At 38.2% G+C, this 23,656-nt stretch overlaps 1 protein-coding gene and 1 pseudogene across 11 annotated transcripts in view; both read left to right on the top strand.

The window, feature by feature from the left end:
* The window catches only part of IL1R1 (interleukin 1 receptor type 1), a 79,106-nt gene extending 55,950 nt beyond the window's left edge, over positions 1 to 23,156 (top strand). For 7 of the 11 annotated variants that reach the window (XM_003983884.6, XM_019826985.3, XM_006930031.5 and 4 more), the window contains 9 exons: positions 5,600 to 5,834; positions 5,942 to 6,131; positions 7,157 to 7,325; positions 9,311 to 9,376; positions 14,664 to 14,781; positions 15,542 to 15,693; positions 18,154 to 18,297; positions 19,065 to 19,232; positions 19,759 to 23,156. In XM_003983884.6, coding sequence (XP_003983933.2) covers positions 5,600 to 5,834; positions 5,942 to 6,131; positions 7,157 to 7,325; positions 9,311 to 9,376; positions 14,664 to 14,781; positions 15,542 to 15,693; positions 18,154 to 18,297; positions 19,065 to 19,232; positions 19,759 to 20,177 — 1,661 coding nt within the window. In that variant the 3' untranslated portion in view covers positions 20,178 to 23,156. Of the gene's footprint in view, positions 1 to 5,599; positions 5,835 to 5,941; positions 6,132 to 7,156; positions 7,326 to 9,310; positions 9,377 to 11,790; positions 12,430 to 14,663; positions 14,782 to 15,541; positions 15,694 to 15,835; positions 15,906 to 18,153; positions 18,298 to 19,064; positions 19,233 to 19,758 lie in introns of those variants that run through there. The other 4 variants (XM_045053996.1, XM_019826986.3, XM_019826987.2 and 1 more) reach the window with 3 other exon arrangements.
* On the top strand, positions 9,383 to 11,784 carry LOC109498127 (annotated as a pseudogene).
* Positions 23,157 to 23,656: the final 500 nt, after the last annotated feature.

Genomic DNA, 23,656 nt, shown 5'->3' with positions numbered 1-23,656 from the left:
TCTTTTGACGCTATTAGAAGTGATATTTTAAAAATTCAGTTTTCGTTTATTTTTTGCTTGTGTATACAAACACATTTAATTTTGCATATTCATATCCTACAATTTATTAATCCTTCCAGGTCTTATGTAGATTTCATAGCATAGTCTACACAGATGGTCATGTTGTCTGCAAATAAAGACATTTTTCTTTCCCCTTCAATCTGGATGCAATTTATTTCTTTTTGTTGCCTTAATGTACTAATTGGATCTTCCAGTATAATATTGAAGTGGTTACAGTGGACATCCTTGCTTTGTTCCTAATCTTACTATATGGTTAGCTGTAGGTTTTTCATACCTGTCTTTTATCAGGTTCAGAAAGTTCCCCTCCATTTCTAGTTTGCTGAGAGTCTTTATCAGGAATGGATGTTGGATTTTGTCAAGTGCTTTTTCTGCACTGTTGAGATAATCATATAACTTTTCTTTTAAAAGGTGTTCAAATATGGAATTTCATAGAGTTTTTAAAAGAGGTGGATCCAACTTTGTATTCCTTTGATGTTATGTACATCATAATGCATTATCCTTTTTTGATGTCATTGTAGGATTCAGTTTGCCAAAATATTTTAAAAACCGTTTACATCTATGTTCACGATGAGGAGTGGTTTGTGGGCTTCTTTTTTGGTCGTGTCTTTGTTTCTGACATTTGAATACTGCCGAGCTCAAAGTAAACCAGGAAGTGTTATTGACTCTTCAATTTTCTGGAAGACTATATAAAATCGGTGTTATTTCTCCTAGTGAAGCCATGTGGGCCTGAAGTTTTCTCTTTGGAAGTTTTTCGAGTACAGATTTACTTTATTTAGTATTTACAAGTCTCTTCAGGTTATTTTTTCTTCTGAGAAGTCAAGGAATTTGCTCATTTTATTCAAATTCTTAAATTTACTGGTATAAAATTGTTCATAAGATTTTCTTATTATCCCTTTAAAATATTTGTAATAAGAGGGGCGCCTGGGTGGCTCAGTCGGTTAAGCGGCCGACTTCGGCTCAGGTCTTGATCTCGTGGTCCGTGAGTTCGAGCCCCGCGTCGGGCTCTGTGCTGACAGCTCAGAGCCTGGAGCCTGTTTCCGATTCTGTGTCTCCCTCTCTCTGACCCTCCCCCGTTCATGCTCTGTCTCTCTCTGTCTCAAAAATAAATAAACGTTAAAAAAAAATTAAAAAAAATATTTGTAATAAGAGATGTCACCCTCTTTTTTCCTGATCAGTGGCTAGACATATATCAATTTGATGGATTTTCTGAAAGAACTAGTTTTTGGTATCTTTGACTTTATTATTTTTCTGTTTTTTATTTCATCAGTTTTCCTCTCAGATCTTTTGGGTATATATATTTTTTCTAGTTTCTTAAGTGGAAACTGAAGTTAGTAACCTGAGATCTTTTTTCTTCTGTAGACATTTAGTGCTGTCTTCTTTCCTCTAGGTACTGCTGCCAGTGCATGCCACAAGTTTTGATATGTTTTGTTTTCCTTATTCAGGTTAAATTACTTTCTAATTTCCCTTTTTCTTTCTTTTTAACTCATGGGTTATCTAGAAGGGGTTTACATCCTTCAAATATATGGGGAATTTCTAGATTTCTTTCTATTATTGATTTCTAGTTTAGTCCCGTTGTCACCAGGGAACATACTTTGTCTAATTTGAATCCTTTTGAATTTATTGAATATTAGATTATGAACAAGAATATGATAAAATTTTTTGTGTGCACTCAAAAAGAATGTGTCTTCTGCTCTGTTGGGTAGAATTATCTAGAAATATTGATTGCACCAGGGGTGCCTAAGTGGCTCAGTTGGTTAAGCGTCAGAATTCAACTCAGGTCGTTATATCACAGTTTGTGAGTTCAAGCCCCGCGTCGGGTTTTGTGCTGACCGCTTGGAGCCTGAAGCCTGCTTCAGATTCTATGTCTCCCTCTCTCTCTTGGCTCTTCCCTGACTCATGCTCTGTCAGTCTCTCTCTCAAAAATAAACATTAAAAACAAGTTAAAAAAATTGATGATGCCAAATTCATTGACAGTGCTCACATCTTTTTTTTTTTTTTAATTTTTTTTTTAACGTTTTATTTATTTTTGAGACAGGGAGAGACAGAGCATGAACAGGGGAGGGTCAGAGAGAGGGACACACAGAATCTGAAACAGGCTCCAGGCTCTGAGCTGTCAGCACAGAGCCCGACGCAGGGCTCGAACTCACGGACCATGAGACCATGACCTGAGCCGAAGTCGGCCGCTTAACCGACTGAGCCACCCAGGCGCCCCAACAGTGCTCACATCTTTTATATCATTATCATTATATGGCTGTTTTACTTGTTCTATCAATTATTGTGAGTATGGTGTTGAAATCTTTGTAGTTGTGAGTTTCTTTATTTCTCCTTGAAGTTCTATCAGGTTTTGCTTTATGTATTTTGAAGCACTGTTAGTAGGTGAATAAACATTTAGGATTACTGTGTACCTCTTGATAAATGACTCCTTTAGTGTAATGAAGTGGCCATTTTTATCCTGGTAATGTTCTTTACTGTAAAATTGGATAATGTAATAATCATTCATACTTTCCTTTGATTAGTATTATGGTAGATATTTTCTCTTTTTTACTTTTAATGTATTTGTGTCTTTATACTTAAAGTGTGTGTATATGTGAGAGTGTGTGTATAATAGGCAGCATATAGTTGGGTCCTTCTTTCTTTATCCAGTCTAACTATCTTTGCCTTTTGGTTGGGGTATTTAGACCATTAAAATATTTTAATATGATTATTAATACATTTGGGTTTAATTTAGGATCACATTTTAGTTTCTCTTTGTCCTATAAATTCTTTTCATTTTTGTTTCACTTTTTTGCTGCCTTTTGGATTGAGAATTTTCATAATTCATATTTATCTCCTATGTCTGGCTTATACTCATAACTTGTTTGTTTTTAAAATAACTGTTCTCAGGATTATGGTATCCATCTTTAACTTACTGCTATCCACTTTTAAGTGATACTATACTATTTCAATTATAGTATAAAAAATTTAGAACAATATATATCCACTTCTCCTTTATTGAACTTTGCCTTATTGTTCCCATATATTTTACTTCTTTACGTGTTATAAATCTCACAATGCTTTTTAAAAAATTGTTGCTTTTGGGGCGCCTGGGTGGCGCAGTCGGTTAAGCGTCCGACTTCAGCCAGGTCACGATCTTGTGGTCTGGGAGTTCGAGCCCCGCGTCGGGCTCTGGGCTGATGGCTCAGAGCCTGGAGCCTGTTTCCGATTCTGTGTCTCCCTCTCTCTCTGCCCCTCCCCCGTTCATGCTCTGTCTCTCTCTGTCCCAAAAATAAATAAACGTTGAAAAAAAAAAATTAAAAAAAAAAAATTGTTGCTTTAAACATTCAGTTATCTTTTAAAATATTTAAATAATAAAAATTATTTTATAACTACCCATGGAAGAAACATTTCTGAGAATTTATTCCTTTGTATAGATTCATTTTTCATCTGATACTATTTTCCTTCTTTATTAAGAACTTCCTTACATATATATATATATATATATATATATATATATATATATATTTAGCATAGATGTACTGGTGGTGAATTTTTACAGCTTTTATAAATTTGAAAAAAAAAAGTGTTTATTTTGCTCCTGTTTTTGAAAGATATTTTTACTAGATCATGAATTCTAGGTTGGTAATTTTTTCTTTCAGTACTTACGTTATTTTACTCTTTTCTGGTTTGTATTGTTTTTGACAAGAAGGCTGCATCATTTTTGTGTTTGGTGTAGTTTTTGTCATGGTTCTTTTTTTCCTTAGGGTTTATTGTGATTTTGGGATCTGTGTGTACATTATTTTAATAAAATCTTGAAAGCCTGTATTTCTTCAAGTACTTTTTATGTTTCACCCACCTCTCTTCTCCTTTTTCTTCAGGAATTTATATTACATGTATTGAAGTTGTCCTGCAGCTAACTAATTTTATTTTGTAAAATTTCTGTTATTTTTCTTTCTGTGTTTAATTCTGGGTAGTTTCTAATGCTGTGCCTTTAGGTTCACTAATCTTTTTTTCTGTATTGTCAAATCTGCCATTAATCATATCCAGTGTTTTTTTTTAAGTCAACATTGTAGTTTTCATTACTAGAAATTTGTTTTAAATTTCATTAAAACATCTCTTTCATGTCTCTACTCAGCATGCTTGATCTAGTATCTTGGACAAATGGAACTGAGTAGTAATAACTATTTTAATTTTTCAATCCATTCTATCATCTGTGTCAATTCTGGGTCAGTTTTGATTGACTGATTATTTTCTTCTTATTACTGATTGTATTGTCCCACTTCTTTGCACACCTGATAATTTTTGCTTGAATGCTGGTCATTGTAAATTTTACCATTTTGGGTGCTGGATATTTTTGTATTGTTAAAAATGTTCTTGAACTGTTCGGCCACAAGGTTATGACTTGGAAGTAGGTGGTCTTTTCAGGTTTTGATTTTAAGCTTTATTAGTCATGATCAGAACAAGGTTTTGTATGGGGCCTAATACGTCCCATCTGGTGGGTCGGAATCATCTGGGTACTTTACCTGATGCCCCATGATTAAGGAGGCTTTTCATTCTGCCTGTTGAAAACATCAAATGTTACTAGCAAGTATGTGCTCCAGTGGATATTCACTCTAATCCTTTTGACAGTTTTCACTCTGGCCTTGGCACTTCTAATGTGCTTATGCTAATTGGTACTCAGCTGAAAGCTTAAGGGAGACTTATCTTCAAAGCTCTATCTATCTATACAGTTATAATCCCTTTGGTATTCTGTTCTGCAAACTTATGGTTTACCTGGATTCCCAGCTCTATTTTCTCCATTCAGAGAGAACACTGGGCTTTGCCTGTGTTTCCTCCTTGCAATGTCATGATCTAGAATCTTTCTCTAGGCAGTAACTTGGGAAAATTGTAGGGCTCACCTGTTTTGTTTTCCATCTTTCGAGTATTTCTGTCTTTTGTTCCCTGATGTTCAGTGTCTTGAATATTGTTGTTTCATATACATGGTCCATTTTTAAAATTGTTTAGGTGGGAGGCCAAATCCAGTCCATTTTGTACTGAAGTAGATATCTCTCCTGCTACATTAGCACCAAATTTTAGATGGACAGGAAGGGATAAGAGAGGTTAAATAGCTTTCCCAAGGACACACAGCTAGTCGGTGACACAACTGGATTTGTACATAAATCTTTCAGACTTCCAAGATGATATTTTTATTTAAAAAAATGTTTTTTAAGTTTATTGATTTATTTTGAGAGAGAAAGAGCACGAGCAAAGGGGAGCAGAGAGAGAGGGGGAGAAAGAGAATTCCAAGCAGGCTCTGCACTGTCAGTACAGAGCCTAGCAGGCCTCAGACCCACAAATCGTGAGATCATGACCTGAGCCGAAACCAAGAGTTTGACACTTAACCAGCTGAGGCTGGGGGCACTCAGGTGCCCCCAAGATTATACTTTTAATCATAAAGCCGTTAAAACTCATATATAATATGAATTGATGTATTTTATAATTGATGTGTTTATATGTAGATATTACATTAAAAATCACTGACGAATTTCTCATGGAAATTGCTTTCCCTTTTTCCCTTTTAAAGATACTTGTGAGGAGCGTGAAGAAAAAGTAGTTTTAGTTTCATCTGCGTATGAAATTGATGTTCGTTCATGTCTTCTTAACCCGAATGAAAAGAAAGGCACTATAATTTGGTATAAAAATGACAGCAAGACACCTATATCTATGGAAGTAGACTCCAGGATTCATCAGCACAAAGATAAACTTTGGTTTGTTCCCGCTAAGGTAGAGGATTCGGGACATTACTATTGTGCAGTAAGGTAAGAAAGGGATTAATAATGTTACAAACGTGTTCTGTGTGGCTGCAGTCGTTAAGGATGGAAACATCTTTAATGGTGCTTAATTCATCTATTTTGATTTGTTTTAGAAATTCAACTTACTGCCTCAAAATTAAAATAGCTATTAAGTTTGTGCAGCATGAACCTAACTTGTGTTACAATGCAGAAGCTATATTTACACAGAAACTACCCATTGCAAGAGATGGACAACTTGTGTGTCCTTATTTGGATTTTTTTAGAGACGAAAAGCATGAGTTACCCAAAATACAGTGGCATAAGGTAATTTTATATTACATATGGTATTTTCCTTTTCTGTCAGATAAAATCAGTTTTCTGTCTTGGACCATAGGGTGAATCTGCAGAGGACTTTTTCATGTGACATGTTGTTTGCTTTTGTGTGTGAAACCTGTTAGAAATTTTTTTAAAAGTTGTAAGACTACATACATTTAATTTGCAGCTTAATAAAAATTTTACTTTCTCTTAATTTTATTTGATTTAATAAGATTGAGAAAAGTATAGTAGAAATAAAAGATATTTAAAGATAAGACTGATTATAAATTTAAGGTTTTTAAGAGATCCCTATTTATCATAAAACATATGTATTTTTGCTTTATTAAAAATATTAAGTGATCCTGAAATAACTTAGTGGTTTCTGTGACTATCTTGAAAGTGGATTGGCTAGCACTCCATGGAACACATCACGTTTTTTGGTACTTTCGCTCTACCTAGTTGGTTGGAGCTTATGTGGGGAATCATCTTATAGGGGTGAAGAAATACAAAATAAACAATGTCAATGAAGAAAGGAAGTACAGCATTACTAAGAAAATATGGTGTTAGCATTCTTTCCTCAAACATGTTTTTCTTGCAAATAAATTTGTCTTCACTTGTCTTCAAAGTGCAAGGCTCATAGGCATAAACATTTAATATCCTGGAAATGTAATTGTGAGTATTGCCCAAAACATACTATATTAAAACTTGTATGTAAGGAACATGGTCATACATGTAGTCATACATGTGCTCAACTTGTGATCATGTGCCTGGTGCAAAACAGAAGAGAAATAAGTAGGCATGTGAGATTATTTTTGTAAATTCTCCTGAGGTTTTCAATTCACATAAGTATGAATATATATGAACATAAATATGCATGTATACATATGTGTGTGCGTGTGTATACACATACATACACATAAATAGACACATTTGTAAAACATTTACCAATGTGAAAAAACAGAGTTTCTTTTGCTGGTAGGCAGGGGGAATTCATTAATTGGTTTTCAATACTCCCTTCCTCTGCCTCTGTCTAGGATTGCAAACCTCTACTACTTGACAATGTGAACTTTACTGGACTGACAAATAGACTCATCATGACGAATGTGACTGCAGCACATAAGGGGAACTATACTTGTCAAGCATCCTATACATACTTGGGAAAGCAGTATCGTATTACCCGGGTTATAGAACTTCTCACTCTAGGTGAGTCATAGCTCCAGTCCTAGGAGTTTGAACCGGGGAAGGCCCAGAAATCATGATTCTAGTATTCCCTTCATTGTTAATGGAAGAGCTAAACCCAAGAGCAGCTTGGTGACTTGCCAAATGTCACATGGCTGTTAGTTTAGTCTTTGTTGCTAATACCGCGTCTGTGTTTTGCATTCCTGCCTCAGATGCAGGGCTAATTCGACCAACAGTTAAGAGCTGTTTTCCAATGGAAGCAAGAGGCTTGTTCTTTGGCATGGCTAAGGATGGTTCTTCCAGAGAGCTCTGGAGTTCCCTGTGGCTGGTGTATGAGGAAGAGTAGTTCCAAGGTCTTTCGCTTGGGGAGTCTGAGCGTGTAGCAGTGAGGGTTGTTGGTGTGATGGGGTGGACGCTGATGGGCTTTGGAACACGTTGCACTCCCAGAGCACGCTCTACCTCTTGTTAGTTTCTTGTTAGCTTGCCTGACTTCTCTAAGCCTGTTTCCTCCTCTGTAATGGGATACAACCTTCCAAGACTGTTGGGGAGATCAGCAATCAGGTATGTTCAACATGTGGTCATGTGCCTGGTGCAGAACAGAGGAGAAGTAAAAAGGTGTATGATGATTTTTCTAGTAAATCTTCTCGAGGCTTTCAATTCTCTATTAACTATGTTTCCCCTAGAAGCTATTTTACAAGAAAATGCACTCCTACATTACCTGGGGATGGGCAGAATGTTCAACCTTTCTGTGTCAGATTTCGTAAGCTTTCAGTAATAGAAGAGTTACTTTAACCAGGACTTTAAAAGTTAAAGGAGTCTTATTAGTAATTATAGTAATTATGCTGGGACAAGAGGCAAAAATGGGGACTATCTCAGGTAATTCCAAAATATGATCACCCTACCTATAGCTACGTGTTCTCAATCATCTAATAATTTATATTTTTTAAACATTAATTTTATTGAATCAAAATTAATTCCCTGCCCACATCCTACAAGCACCAGTGCATTATAATTTCCAGCAGTCTTTATATCACTACCATCCTGAGATTTTAGCAGCTTCTCTCTGTCCATTGTGTAGCTCTGGCTTGTCTTTCTTGACATATGGCAACCAGAGCGGCAGACAGAATTTTAGAGAGAACTAGGGAGTTTTTTAGATAGGTCAAATATGTTTTAAATACCCTCTGTCTCATTTTCTGATCCCTTCTATAGAAATAATATACTTCATCAGAGATGAGGTCATATTTTGTTTTCATAAAGGCAGATTCAAAAAGATTAATTGAGCATCTACTCTATGCCAGGCACACTGTTCTAGGTATACGTCAGGGGACAAAAGAGACAATATCCTGCTCTGATGGAGTTTGCTTTGTTGTTGTTGTTGTTGGTTTTGGTTTTTTGCCTTTTGTGTTTTGTTTTGTTTTGTTTTGACTATGGTGGAATCCTGGCCATTCCAGCTCATAGTTTCTCAGGCTTGGCTACAGATCAACCTTTGAAGTCTGTCTTCTTGTAAATAAAACTCAGATGGATTTCTGGAGCTCCTTAATACTTTTCCACCCTTTTTAATAAATAATGCCAAATTTCTTGGCACTCCACTCTTGGGTCATTACTAAAATTACGAAATACAAGCAGGTCTAGCACTGGACGGTCCTTCTGGTTAATAATGCTTCATCCACAGAAGTACCTTGCCACAGCTACTCGCTTTTCCTGATTTGCTTTAGGAAGAGGCACTTGTCTGGAGTCCTGGTGATATGTATGTTTGTAGCACCAAACTTGATGGACTCAGCAGGGCCCAGGCTTTCTGGCAGGCGTTCATGGTTTTGCCATGGCCTCTGTGGTGGCCTCCTTCTTTCACTTCTTGCCCTCTCTCTCCTGCTATATATGCACTGGGCTCTCAGGGGAATATCTGGCCAGACTCCATGTGATATATTTTGGTATATTTTGCTAACTGTTGTCATCCGCTGAGATTCTGCTCTGTAAGAGACTAAGAACCCCTGCTGATGTTTGTCTTTCAGAGGAAGACAAGCCTGTGAAGCCTATAATTGTGAGTCCAACTAATGAGACAATGGAAGCAAGTCTGGGTAAGTGGTCTCCAATCAGAATATGCTGAAATCATTATTTTGAACTCAAGATTAAGATAAACTCTGCCTTTACTACACATAACCTAAATTATTTACTGAATATACCTACCATTAGTGGGAAAGTGGCACAGATTATGTCTTTAAATGTTTCTTTGGATTTCCTGCCTCTCAGGACAAAAATCTAGCCTTGTCTGATTTGTCCACCCCCACTCTCCTGTGGATACTTATTACCCATGGAAACACTAGCCAAAGACCAAGTTCAAAAGGACTAGATATGAGAAGTATAATTTATCTGACTGGTACAGGATGGATTTCTTATGACCAGAGCTAAGTTTTCAGGCAGAAGAATAAGATAAGAGACCAAAAAGGATAAGTTTTTTTTTTTCTAGGATGACCATCAAGTCAGTGAAAATTTTTTATTTCAGGAACAAAGACATAATCCTATAAGCATCCAGACCTAAACTATACAATGCGATAGCCACCAGCGATATGTGACTATGTACGTGTAAATTTAAATTAAGTAAATTAGTTAATTTAGTTCAATTAAAAATTAGTTCTTCAGTCGTGGTAGCCATATTTCAAGGGCTTAATAACTATATGTGACAAGTGATTACTGCATTAGCACAAATATAGAACATTTCTGCTGTCACTGAAAATTTTATGGAAAACCACTGGCCCAAACATAAAAACAGATTTTTGTATCAGAGGATCAAACACCAGGCTGGCATATAAAGTTCTCTTCTGTGAAACTAACTGCATGAAGACCGTGAATAGTTGTACAGAGATTAGAAGGTAAAAGTTTGGGACCAATGGATGCTGTATGTGTCCAAGCAGTTATTAATGGTGGGAGGTAATATAAAGGCATTCACAGGTATAAAAAAACAAAGATGTGAAAACTCACAATTACATATAAGCCAATACAGAATCTAGAGCAGTATTCTAGTAATCTAGAGCAATGCTTTTTTGTTTCTCCTCATTACTGCTCCCCTGTAGAGCCTAAAAAGGCATTCACCCTACCCCCACCTTATCTTCTTCCCTTCTTCAGTTTTCTAATGCCACAGATATATTGTATATCTGTTGATGTACCGTGCACTTTTCAGAGTCACAAACCATTGCAATATCTAAGGATTTTCTTGCCCAAGATCCACTTTTTGCCCTGGTGGCATAGCCTCTGTTAAGAATTCTTGTTCTAGATGTGTACACTTTAGAGCTCTATAGTTTAGGTGACATTGATCTCCAAATCTAAAAATAGCTTCATATTCAGAAACATATTTTAATATATCATATGTTATTATATTTTAATGTATCATGTTGGTCTGATGCACCCATCACCCTGTCCTATGATTACCCTGTAGGTCTAACAGGCATTTGATAAGAGTCAATACAAATTACCAGTAAAATAACTTAGGAACTGAGGGATACTTCCTTAACTTAATAAATAACATCAGTTCAAACCAGTAGTCACTAACATTCTTCATGGTGAGCCACTGTTGTGTTAGACCTTCTACAGGTATAGACCCCCTCACTGAAGTCAAGAGCAAGACAAAGATGCCCACATAACCAGCATTACTTAACATATTTCAGAAGTGCCCACCGATACAACCATAAGTAAAGGAACCAAGTCATGCTACTGTAAGGGAGAAAATGACTTTATTATTAAAATTAGAATTAATATATTACTAATTGGCCAGATATAAAATAATATTCTAGGTATAGCAGAAGTCCCTCCAGCTGTGGTGGTGTGCTGTGGGGAAGAGATAGATTTGTGAATCCCAGAGCGAAGGCCTACTTCTCCGAGGCCACTGCTGTGAGGAGGAGACCCTGGGTGAAGCCATCATCACTATGTCTGACCAGGAGTCAAAGCCTTCAAGTGGGGACTTGTGGGATAAAAAGGAAAGAGCACACATTAAACTCAGAGTGGTTGGCCAGGATCGCAGTGAGATTCACTTTGAAGTGAAGACGACAGACAACGTGTCTCAAGAAACACCAAGAACCATACTGTCAAAGACTGGGGGTTCCAGTGAATTCACTCAGGCTTCTCTTCAAAGGTCAGAGAATTGCTGATAATCACAGTCGGAAGGAGTTGGGAATGGAGGAAGAAGAAGTGATTGAGGTTTATCAGGATATCAGGAGCAAATAGGGTCCTTCAGCAGTTTAGATCTTCTTTTTATCTTTCCTTCTTTCCCGTCAGTCCCTTTTTACTTTTAAAAACAGTCCTTTTGTGGCGTTCAAGATGGAACTGAAGACTGTCACCTCACCTCGCTAAAACCTCTGGTAATTGGAGTTCTGGTGTCCATTAGTCATTATCATTTGTTTTCGTGGTGCTGATTTTTAGTAATCGAGCCTCAGTCTCCTTCCTTTGCCCTCTCCTTTTTATAAATTACGTGTGTGCACAGAGGGGCCATCTTTTCCAGGACCATGCTTCTTCAGGCTTGTGGTGAATAAGACCGACGTGAGTGTTCGTACTGGCCTTCCAATTGGACCTGAAGTTCCGGCACGTGATTGTTTCCCTCCTGACTTGTGGCTTTCAGTGGGAGATGGAAGTTTCTCAGAGAACTGAGCTGTGGCAAAATGGCCTTTCCTTAATTTAAAGCTGCTTTTAAAATCTGGGGGCCTGACCCCAAAGAAGAGGAATAGCAGGTTGGCGTCGAGGTGGCACAGAGATGGTGAGAACAGTGACTGACTCCAAAGATGGTGTCACTGAAGAGAGAGCATTTTAAGATTCAAGAAAAATCTTGTCAGAAGATCCCCGAAAAGTTCTGCTTTTCATAAGCAGTCAGTAAAGTTATTCACACACAAGTGTATACCACAGAACACTGCCCTTTTTAATTTTATTTGTACTTTTTGGCCTGGGGATATGGGTTTTAAATGGACACTGTCTATAACAACTTCATTAAAATACATAAAATGCTTGTAACAAAATCAGTATTCTAAAAATGGTGAACTTGTTTGGCAGTAACCAACTAGAAAACATAATGGGGAAAGAGATCCTGTTTGCAACATGTCATAGAGATGTCTATAGTTTCTTGGCAAAATCTTTTAAAAATAAGTAGGATTTAGAGGGGAGAAAAAAATTCTGACATATACATATCAGGAAAACTGAGATTTAAAGCATGCATATTGGCAAGGAGTGGGAGCTATGTTGTTTCCAGTGGGGATAAAATTGGTATTTAGAGGAAAAAAATTTCAATCAACAGATATGTCTGTGGTATTAAAAATTCATGGGGAGGTAGTCAATTAGGGTAAAAATGTCTAAAAAGACTCAAAAGGGAGCAATAATGGAAACAGTCTTGAGAAACGCCAATTTAAGGAAAACCTTAATAGAAATGTATGTTTTTCCTGTGTGGAAAACTAGAGATTGTAAAGATATCAACTCTTAAAATTGTAGTTTTATTTTTTTTTAATTTTTTAAATGGTTATTTATTTTTGAGAGAGAGAGGGACACATAGAGTGTGAGCATGGGAGGGGCAGAGAGAGAGGGAGACAGAGAATCTGAAGCAGGCTCCAGGCTCTGAGCTGTCAGCCCAGAGCCCCATGCAGGGCTCGAACCCAGAGCTGTGAGATCATGACCTGAGTTGAAGGTGGATGCTTATCCAACTGGGCCACCCAGGCTCCCCTAAAATTATAGTTTTAATGGAATTCTGACAAAAATATGAATGGGCTCAAAAGTTTGCAAGTGATTCTTAAATTCACCCAGAATATTAAAATTATGAGATTATTAAAATAGTATTGACAAGAAGAGCTCTAAATAATACCAATGTTTACCCTAAAACTATAGTAATTAAGATTGTGGTACCCTTGACATCACTATACACATTTAGCTCAACCAAGAAAGTCCCAAATAATTTATTTTATGACAAAAGTGGCATTACAAATTATTATTCAATAAGGGGTTCTGAAATTATAAATGAGCTATTTGGATAAAAACATGAAGTTAAATCTCTCCCTCACACCATACCCAGTTACATTCTAGACAGAGTAAAGAACTAAAACAGTCAGAACAATGAAAACATTATATACCTCAATGAAAATGTACTTGGGTATTATCCTGATTTGGTGGTAAAGCTTTTAGAAAAAATTGTGAAAACATATAAAACAGAAATTTGACCAAAAAAGGGGAGAGAGGGAGGGAGAGGGAGAGAGAGAGAGAGAGAGAGAGAGAGAGAGAGAGAGAGATCAAAGAATTTCCAGAGACCGAAATAAAACAAAAGCAACGAACTCTGAAAGTTATTTGGAATAGTTTTCATGTATGATAAAACGTTAATATCCTCAGTGAATAAAGAGCTCCCATACAGCAGTGGAGTTAATATAAGAAGCAATTAAATAATGGACAGTAAGCATAACAAACGGTTCTTAAAAACAAACCGATACTGAACTTATAAAAGATGTCCATTCACCATGATTTCAAGAAATGCAGAAATGTTTTTGTTTTTTTTTTTAAAGTTTCTTTCTTTATTATTTTGAGAGAGAGAGAGAGAGAGAGGCAGGGAAGGGCAGAGAGAAAGAATCCCAAGCAGGCTCCACACTGTCTGTGCAGAGCCTGATGTGGGGCTCAACTCACAAAGCCTGAGCCAACATGAAGATCATGGCCTGAGCCAACATGAAGAGTCAGACGCTTAACTGTCTGAGCCACCCGGGTATCCCAAGAAATTCACACAAAAATTTAAATGGCGTTTTAAATTCTCTCATTGGACAATGACTAAGCAAATATATTTGGAATCTGGGGGCTTGGGGGTGAGATAGCATTCACATACCCTGCTGGACAAAGTGTAGATATGTACAGTCTCATTTGGAAGAGGGAGGATGAGTTTTTAAATATGTTTATCTCTTAATTCTACTTCCAGATTCAAAGTAATACTTCAGGATATGTACAATATTGATGCACAAGGGTGTTCATTAGAATATTAATCCTAATAATGAAAAATTAGAAGCAAATTGTGTTTAGCAATAGAAAAGCCATTAATCATAGTTGATCTGTATTACAGAATACTAAGCAGCCATGAAACGGCCTCTTTTGGAAGGCTGATCATGTGAGCTGAAGTTCCCAGTATACAATATTTATAAATAGTAGACAATAATGTTTCATTTTAAAAATTTCACGTATACACAAAGAATGAGATACATGAAGTTACTAATCACGGTTCTCTCCGAGTGGTAGGTTTAAGGGCAATTTTTCTTTCTCTTTGTACTTTTCTATAATTTAAAATTTTTAATCAATAGCCATTTACTAATCTAGATAGATCAGATAAAAATCAATAGCTCTGATTAAAAATACATTGCTTTGCAGGATCCAGGCTACAGTTGATCTGCAATGTCAGTGGCCAGTTGAGTGACTTTGTCTACTGGAAGTGGAATGGGTCATTAATTGATGAAGACGACCCAGTGTTGGTGGAGGATTATTTGCCGTAAGTATGCTAAAAGCTTATCGTGCAACTGAGAAGTTTTGGTATTACACTTCATATCATGCTTTATACAACCTTGATGGTTTCATTGAATAGCAAGAGTTATTTGGCAGTTGACTGGCCCTTGACCCTTTGCTGCCCATATTGAGTTTTGCTGAGCTAAACAGGATTTATAAGAACTTACACACAAGGTAAAAATACATGTCCTCATGGTGTAAATTCCGAACCACTTGGAAGGCTTTCTCTTGACCATAGGTAGATGTGTTACAGAATTCTAATGAAGCAACTTTCCTGAATTACCCTTCATGATATTCTGGGTTTTTAAAAGCAGTTTAAGAAAGACTCATTAGGTAGGCCAAGAGCCTGGCACTCTACCTCTCAAGTCTCTAGTGGCTTTCTGATTCCTCTCTAGGGATCAGCTCCTGACTCCTTAGCATTCTCCTTGGTCATCTGTCCCAATCTCCTGTTTCGTGCGTTCTTCTCAGTGCCCCATGGTGACTAGCATGTGCATCCATTTTTTTCTTCTTGGAAGCTGATAATTTTAACATGATCTCTGCTACTGAATCTTTCACTGACTGTGGTCTTTGGGCTATAAAATCTCAGATCAGTGTTGCCAACAGCCCGATTATTATCCCTGTGCTTAGGGCTGGTGATAACTTCTGCTGTAATTCATGTGGCGAATTAAGAGATAAACCATGTGTATATGTCTCAGTTGTAGTAGTTTTACTCAAACAACTTCATGTATTCTCTTTCTTTTGAACAGAGTGGAAAATCCTTCAACCAAAAGAAAGAACACAATCATCACAGTACTTAATATTTCAGAAGTGGAAAGTAGATTTTATCTATATCCATTTACCTGTGTAGCCAAGAATACAGATGGTGTAAATTCAGCATATATCCAATTGATACATCCAGGTAAACAACAAAATATTTGAAATGAAGTTTTGGCTTCCTGTTGCAAGATTCCATGACTTGGAGATTTGCAATGCTATTTCCTCTGCTTAGAAGCTCTTGGATTCCTCTTAACCTGGCAAATTTCTATTCTTTCACTTGTCAGCTGAACTACTTCTAGGAAGCTTTCTGTCTTGCTGCCTGCTCTTAACAAGCTCTCTGCCCAAAGAGACGAGGTTAGTGTCTCTGTTACATACTTCAGAGAACCCTGTGTCCCTGTCACAGTATCTGTCACACTTAGTTTTCTTTCCTTGACTTAAATTCTGTGATGGTGCTGACCATTTATCTTACCATTCATTCTATATCCAGAGCTAGTAGTGACTTAAATCTGGCATATCATAGGTATCTGAAGAATATTTTTAGGTAAATGACAGAATAATGGATGAACAGGGGAAGCCTAAATATCCACTTTGCAGAAAGGAAGTCGGAAATCACTAGTTCTCTTCAACTGTGTAATCGAACACAGTATTGAAAATCTTTGTGTAAGGGGCGCCTGGGTGGCGCAGTCGGTTAAGCATCCGACTTCAGCCAGGTCACGATCTCGCAGTCCGTGAGTTCGAGCCCCGCGTTGGGCTCTGGGCTGATGGCTCAGAGCCTGGAGCCTGTTTCCGATTCTGTGTCTCCCTCTCTCTCTGCCCCTCCCCCGTTCATGCTCTGTCTCTCTCTGTCCCAAAAATAAATAAACGTTGAAAAAAAAAATAAAAAAAAAAAAGAAAATCTTTGTGTAATATTTTGATTGTTTGTAGTTGAATTAAAAATAGGGTATTTATAAATGTGTACATGGAGGAAAATTTAAAAACCTATAGACAAATTATTAGAATTAGTAAATGAATTTAGCAAGATCACTGGTCTTTCCGTCTATATATAAACATATGCATATATGTGCATATATATGGTATTTCTATGAATGTCTATAAATACCAACAACAAACAGAAACTAAATTTAGAAGATTACATTTACAATAGTATCAACAATTATCAAATACTGAGGAATAAGTCTAGCAAAGTCTGTTCAAAAGTGTGATACAAACTAAAAAAGAAACAAAACATTATTGAGATAAATTAGAGAAGACCTAAGGTTATACAATGTTCATAGATTGTAAGAGACTCAGTATTATAAAGATATCAGTTCTCCCCAAATGAATCTATGGATTCAAAAAAATTCCAATCCAAATTTCAACAGTATTTGTGCAAGTGTGGGTATGTGTTTGGGTGGGTGTGTTGTTGTAGGCAGGTTTATTCTAAAAGTCACATGGAAATGCAAAAGAACAAGAATAATCAAGGTGGCCTTGAATAAAAACAAGAAATCTGGAAGATTTACACTACAGGTATCATGATCTTGTGTGAAGCTACACTAATTAAGGCTGTAAATGTGAACTGTTCATTGGGCCAACTGGATATTAGTCTGGAAAATGTGCAATCCTGATTTCTGTTTGATACCCGAATCAGCTACGGATGGATCAAAGACCCAAACTGGGAAAGTAGAGTGATGCAACTGTTAGATTTCTCTTTTCCGCATAGCCCCTGTCATTTAGAAGCCACTGTCTTCTTTCTTCTCTACACCGCACCCCATTACCCCTCCTTCACCTTACTTCTCTGTCCCTCCTTCGCTGTAATCTTTGGATGAATAATTAGAGAGTGGAGCTGAGAGAGTGTGGAAGAGTGAAACATACTGTATGGCATCCCTAAGCCCTTTCTTTCCTTACCCCCAAACTTCAGCTTTCCCCAGCTAACTCTTGTACCTCCAGAAACTTTTGTAGGCTTTTGTGTGACTTTGACTTGTTTTACTCTGAAGTGCTCTATCCTATGGTCTTTGGCATTTTTTTCTGTGTTATTGTATACAGTGCACCCTTGAACAACATGGGAATTAGGAGCACCAACACCCCCATTCCCAGTCAAAAATTTGAGTATAAATTTGACTTCCCCAAACTTAACTACTAATAGTCTACTGTTGACCGGAAACATGATGGATAACATGAACCGTTGATTAACACATACTTTGTATGTTGTATGTATTACATACTGTATTCTTATAATAAAGTAAGCTAGAAAAAAGAAAGTGCTATTAAGAAAATCATAAGGAAAATACATTTACAGTATGATATTGTAAAAAAAAAAACCAAAATGCATATAAATGGACTCACACAGTTCAAACCTGTATTGTTCAAGGGTCAACTGTATTATAAGATTTAGGTGGAAATTTAATACAATGCATCTCAGTTTTATACAGTATCAATTCTAGATGGCTTTGTTCATTAGTATGCATTACTAAGTTGTGATAATGAATAGGTTAATATTATCTGGGATTTGGGATTGCAGGCCAATCCCAAAAATGGTTTATCTGGGATGATGATATTTAATTTGGTATGCTCAAATTTTTAATTCTTTTGATTCTAATATATTTTTCCCTCTTTTCTGCCATAGTCCCTGATTTCAAGAAGCACACAATTGGTGTGTTTGTCATGTTAACTCTAGTAATTACATGCTCTGTTTTCATCTACAAAATCTTCAAGGTTGACATTGTGCTTTGGTACAGGGATTCTTGCTATGATTTTCTCCCTCCAAAAGGTACAACTTTGTATTCTATGCAATATTTCCTTGTTGGAGATAAGGGGTAGTCAAGCGATGTAGAAGATGGCTGAGAGGGTGTTTACTTAAATTTTAAAATGAAATGTGGCGTATGCAAGAATAGTAGCTATTCGTGTACATAATTATAGTTTTGGAACTGAATAGACTAAATAGCATTGTTTTCCAGGTTACTGCTTTAGTGTTCATAATGGTGGGGTAGACAGGCATTGAGAGCATCTGTTTGTAAATCCAATATGCATTGTTGAGGGCCTGCTCCATGCTGGTTAGGACATAGATGACCCCATGATCTGTCTTCAAAAGAAAGAAATAATGATTTTCATGTGTCAGGGAACCTCTCGCTTTCTCTTTTGTTTAAATCTTGCAAAAAAAAAAAAAAACAAACCCAATACTGCAATAATACATAAAAGGAAGAATGATAGAATTCAGGGCCAAGACACTGGGGAAGAAGATAAGACCAGTGAGGTAAGGATTGTTCCCAGACCAAGAGATAGACAATCTCTGCACCTGAGGCGGCCATTCAACAACATAAGAACACCTTCATAGTATAAAGCACAATAAATAGAAACTTGTAGATGAACACTTTAAAAAGTTGTTGTACTTTGGCATTGCTGCTTCATTCATACCATCCCCCACACAAAATTAATAATTCATTCCGAAATGCATGTTTGGGGTATTGACTTTACCAAATCTTTTGGTCCAGATAGATTGGATCCAAATACATCTAAATATTTTACTTTCCCCTCTAGCTTCAGATGGAAAGACCTATGATGCATATATACTATATCCAAAGACCCTTGGGGAAGGGTCCACCTCGAACTCAGATATTTTTGTGTTTAAAGTCTTGCCTGAGGTCTTGGAAAAACAGTGTGGATATAAGCTGTTCATTTATGGAAGGGACGCCTATGTTGGGGAAGGTATGTGTGTCACGGAAAAAAAAAAAAAACAGTCTGGTTGTAAAAATAATTGCTAAAGCTAGGTTTCATCTTTCTAGAAGAACTGTGGCATAGGTGTATATATTTGGCAGTTTTAAGAACTCCTCAGTGGTTGGTAGTGGTGATTTCCACATCTATTAACTGCAAAAAGTACTTACTTTTCTTGTGTTTTGTTGGCACAAGAATTGACGAAGTTTTATTTAGTTTTGGAAAACTTCAGAACTAGTTAGATCCACTGGTTACTTTACAACTGAGACAGTAAAATAAGAGTGGAAGAGATCAAATGGTTTAAGGCTTTAAAGTTTATACCAGGAGTATTCTAAGTGAAATATTCAGCTTTTGTGGGCCAGGTGTTAAGCTGGTCTATAAAATCAGAAGCTTCTTTAATCTTAATTAGGATGAGAAAAAACACATTGTACGACATAGGGGATGGGGGTCGGGTCTTGGTTTGGGAGAGAATGATTATCAATTGAAATTTTACTTACTCTGCTGGGCTTCCTGTTTTCAGACATTGTTGACGTCACTAATGAAAACATAAAGAAAAGCAGAAGACTGATCATCGTTTTGGTCCCAGAGGCATCAGGATTGGGCTGGCTGGAGAATTCATCCGAAGAGCAGATAGCAATGTACAATGCTTTCATTCAGGATGGGATTAAAGTTGTCCTGCTTGAACTGGAGACGATCCAAGACTATGAGAAAATGCCAGAAACCATTAAATTCATTAAGCGGAAACATGGGGCCATACGCTGGTCAGGGGACTTTAGAGAGGGCGTGCAGTCTGCAAAGACAAGGTTCTGGAAGAATGTCAGGTACCACATGCCCGTCCAGCGGCAGCCACCTTCATCCAAACACCAGTTACTGTCCTTGGCCATGAGACCAGACTCGAAGAAAAAGCTTCAGAGGGAGGTGCATGTGCCTCTCGGGTAGCAGGGAGAAGCTTGGCCAAGAGTTCCTTGGGTGACTCCTGTCTTCTGGCATTGCAGGCCAGGCTGTGCCCTCACTGACTGTACAGTCATAAAATGCACGTGTAGCGTCTCTTATCCTTGAGGTCACCTGGAATCGGATTGCTCAGGGAGCAGGATGTGGTGACAATAGCAGGTCAGGGCAATTCAGAACCGAGAGCTTGGCAGTCCTTTTTAAAAGGCAACAAATGCCCTGTCCAAATGTTTGAACTGCTGAGAACAGGCACCAGGACAGCAAATGAGGGGAAAGAACAATCAGGAAATATTTATCATCTATAAATGTTTTTATGGAGCTGTCCACAGTCCAAGGAGGGCGGCTGTGACCCAGCCCCCGGGGATAGCATGGTCACTGGCCCCCCCAGAGGCTTTCCTTGGCAGTGCTGCAGGCAAAGTGAGACTGGTATTTCACAGAGGAGGGAAGAAGTATGCTTGGAGAACTTACCATTTGCTTCGCATTTTCCCTACCCATCAACAGCCAGCAGTCTGTTTCCAGAGACTGAATTTCATTTCACAGCCCTTTAAAATTCTCATTTCGGTGAAAAAAGGATTGCATGTTTTTGAAATCACCTTAGCTTTCTGCTGGAGAGAGGGCATTTCAAAAGCAGGAGTAGCAGAGAATAGATCCACTCTGGACGCCTTCCCCCCTGGAGTGACCCTTCTGTAGCACCTTCCTCTTGTGCATTCCACTTGACTCATCATGTCTTTGGAAGGACAGCTTCCCAATCCCTTCCTCCTCCCTCTCTGTCACACACCTGGCCCACGGATTGGCCTTCCTTCATAAAATGCTGCTCCAAGCTCCTCTTGTTCCTACTGAAAACACCTCTCCCGGTTTAGGACCTAAAGCCCAATTATGCATTTGCATTTCCCCACTGCTGCCCCCAAACCCCCAGTCTGTCCGCACAGCTGTGCCCCTCCTCACTGTCCTGCTCTGTGAACTCCCAGGTCGGCCTTTGCACACTTCCACACCTGCCCCTAGTGTTCCTTCATCTCTGCTTCTCCTTCCAGTCTCCTCCGACCAGAATGTCTTCTGGAATTTTCTCCAACCCCCCAGAGTTGTATGAAATTCAAAATTTACCCCAACTCTGTTTCTCTAAGAGATTTCCCCAAGAAACTGCCCTGAGACACCTGCTCTCTGCTCTCAGTCTGATGGCACTTAGTCTGCTGGCCGTCACTTTATGAGAAGGTGGTTATGTGTCCCAACTAGAGAGACCCTGCTCTCTGCAGGAGGGGCTGTCTCTTGTAGTCTGCGGTGGCTTCACGAGTAATTAGCACATGTGACCTAGATTTGTGTGGGGCTTTCTTGTTGAAAACTGTCCACAGATTCTCATATTTAAGTTTTACAATCATCCTAATTTTATAGAGAAAAGAAGTGACCTGTTTTTTGTTTTGTTTTGTTTTTGTTTGTTTTTTGTTTTTTAAATCACGCTTAGTGCTGTCAGACGTAGGGCTTCTAGCTCCGTCGCTGGCTTCTTAGTGCAGTGTCCTGAACGCTTGACTTCAGGTCATCGAGTGTCCCCTTCGCCCCTACCCTGGCACTTTTGTGAGAAGAAATGACTGTTTTGTGAGATGGTGGCTGAGTCTAGAGATGCTTTCTTTAAGAAACCAAATTCTAAACTTTTGAGTGTTGGAATTTACAAAAATTGTTTCGAGTTTACAGAAAATGTTTCTGCTGTCATATGCTCTTTCCCAAAAGGTAGATATTTCTTAGTGAATTAAAAATGAAAGCAAGTTGCTGTTTTGGTCTAGGACACGGTTTTTTAGAACATGATGATAGTCCTTAGAGAAACCCTGGAAAACTGCAAAGCCAAGTTCATGTGCCATTTGCTGAGGGGCACGGGCACCATTTTTAGAAGTTGAATGAACATGGACAGGCCCTATGTTTTTTTTTTATTTTTTATGCTTAATGCTATGGGTGAACACAGTCTTATATAGCATATTTTTTCCCCCTGAAAGCAGTTAGAGCCAGACAGAAACAGAGTTGAATGCTTTGCCTCTTCTCCTTCTACCTGCTTTTTCTTAAAGCCAATCTGACAGCATTGCGTAATAGTGCTGTTTTGAGACTGTTGTTGTTGTTGTTGTTGTTGTTGTTGTTTTTAAAAAACTGCCTTATCTTTATTTGCCAGCATATACACGAACTGTAGCCAGAAGTCTGTGGGGCTCGGGCGGGAGGGCTGTTATGCCCCCAAAAGGCCTATCAGATGCTTAAAACGTATTATGTTGCTGATCATTTTTAGTCTGTCATCTGTAAAATATACTTGCTGTGTAGTGTCACGAAAGCCAATTCAGGACATTAGACTTAGCAGCAAAGTTGGCCAGAAAGTAAGGAGCGGGGAGAACAACCAAGAATTACCAGCGGCATTTGCACCTGGAATTTCTGGAGGGACAAGAATCAGGGGATGTGCCCTGGGACCAGGAGGAGCCCCAACCGGAAAGTGCATGTCGCCTGTCACTCCCAGTCCTTCCAGGGGGGATTCCGAGGGAAGGCGCTACACTCCTAGTTCCCTGGGAACTTCCTTTGTTTTATTGTTTGCCCTGAAAACGTCTTTTAAGCTCTTCCTTTCAGGCCTTTCCCATTAATTAGATTTTACTGCATTATCTGATGGTAATTTTTTTTTGTTTGTGTGAGTGTTTAAAGGAGAGTTTGCCATAAAGCATTTCGCTTCCAGTTGTCAAAAACTGGCTTAGCAGAATTTATATCTTCCTTCTTCCACCTCCCTTTGTTTATTTGCAATAACAGAAAAGGTAGTGAGCCATTTTTCTCAGTGGTATTTTTGATAAATTATATTTTTATTGGTTAATGATGAAGGGTTTTTAAAAACGTGTTTGTACAATTCTAAGCAGATACCAAGTATTTTTATATAGTAAAACACCAGATTCATGTACAGCATGTATCACTGACCGATGGACTGTACTTGTTTTCCAATAAAATTGGCAAAAGCTGGTATTGAGAATCCTCATTAAAATCTGTTTCCATGCCGGCCCTGCCCTGGGCTTGCTGGGTCACACTCCCAGGTCTGATGCAGGGTGAGGACACCTTCTGTCGGGGGAATTCAGGGTCCACGAGCCAGCCAATGAGCTCTGGATCCCATCTCTAGCCTCAACTCTACTCCATTTGTTTGCTTGCTTCTAAAATGGATTAAAATGTGAGTTTTATTACTGTTAACACTTTATGAGTCCAAAAAAGACAAGGGCAACATCTGTATGGACTGTTCCACATTTTGCAAAAGGTTTCGTTGAGTGCCTCCTTTGACCCAGGAGGTGAACACAATTGGCCAACGTGTCCACAATGCAAGCTCACCATGCTCACAAACTGTAAAGATCAGAGAGCCCTCTGCATGGTCGGTGCTGTTCTGTTCTGGCTTCAGAGAGATTCTCTGAACTCCCAGGTCGAGTTCAGGGGAGCCGGCCTGGGGAGGCAGGTCAGCCTGGGGTCTGAGGACCCAT

This window comes from Felis catus, chromosome A3, assembly GCF_018350175.1.
Source record: "Felis catus isolate Fca126 chromosome A3, F.catus_Fca126_mat1.0, whole genome shotgun sequence".
NCBI lineage: Eukaryota > Metazoa > Chordata > Mammalia > Carnivora > Felidae > Felis > Felis catus.
The sequence above is the reverse complement of the archived record's forward strand: the minus strand, read 5'-3'. Positions and strand labels throughout refer to the sequence as shown.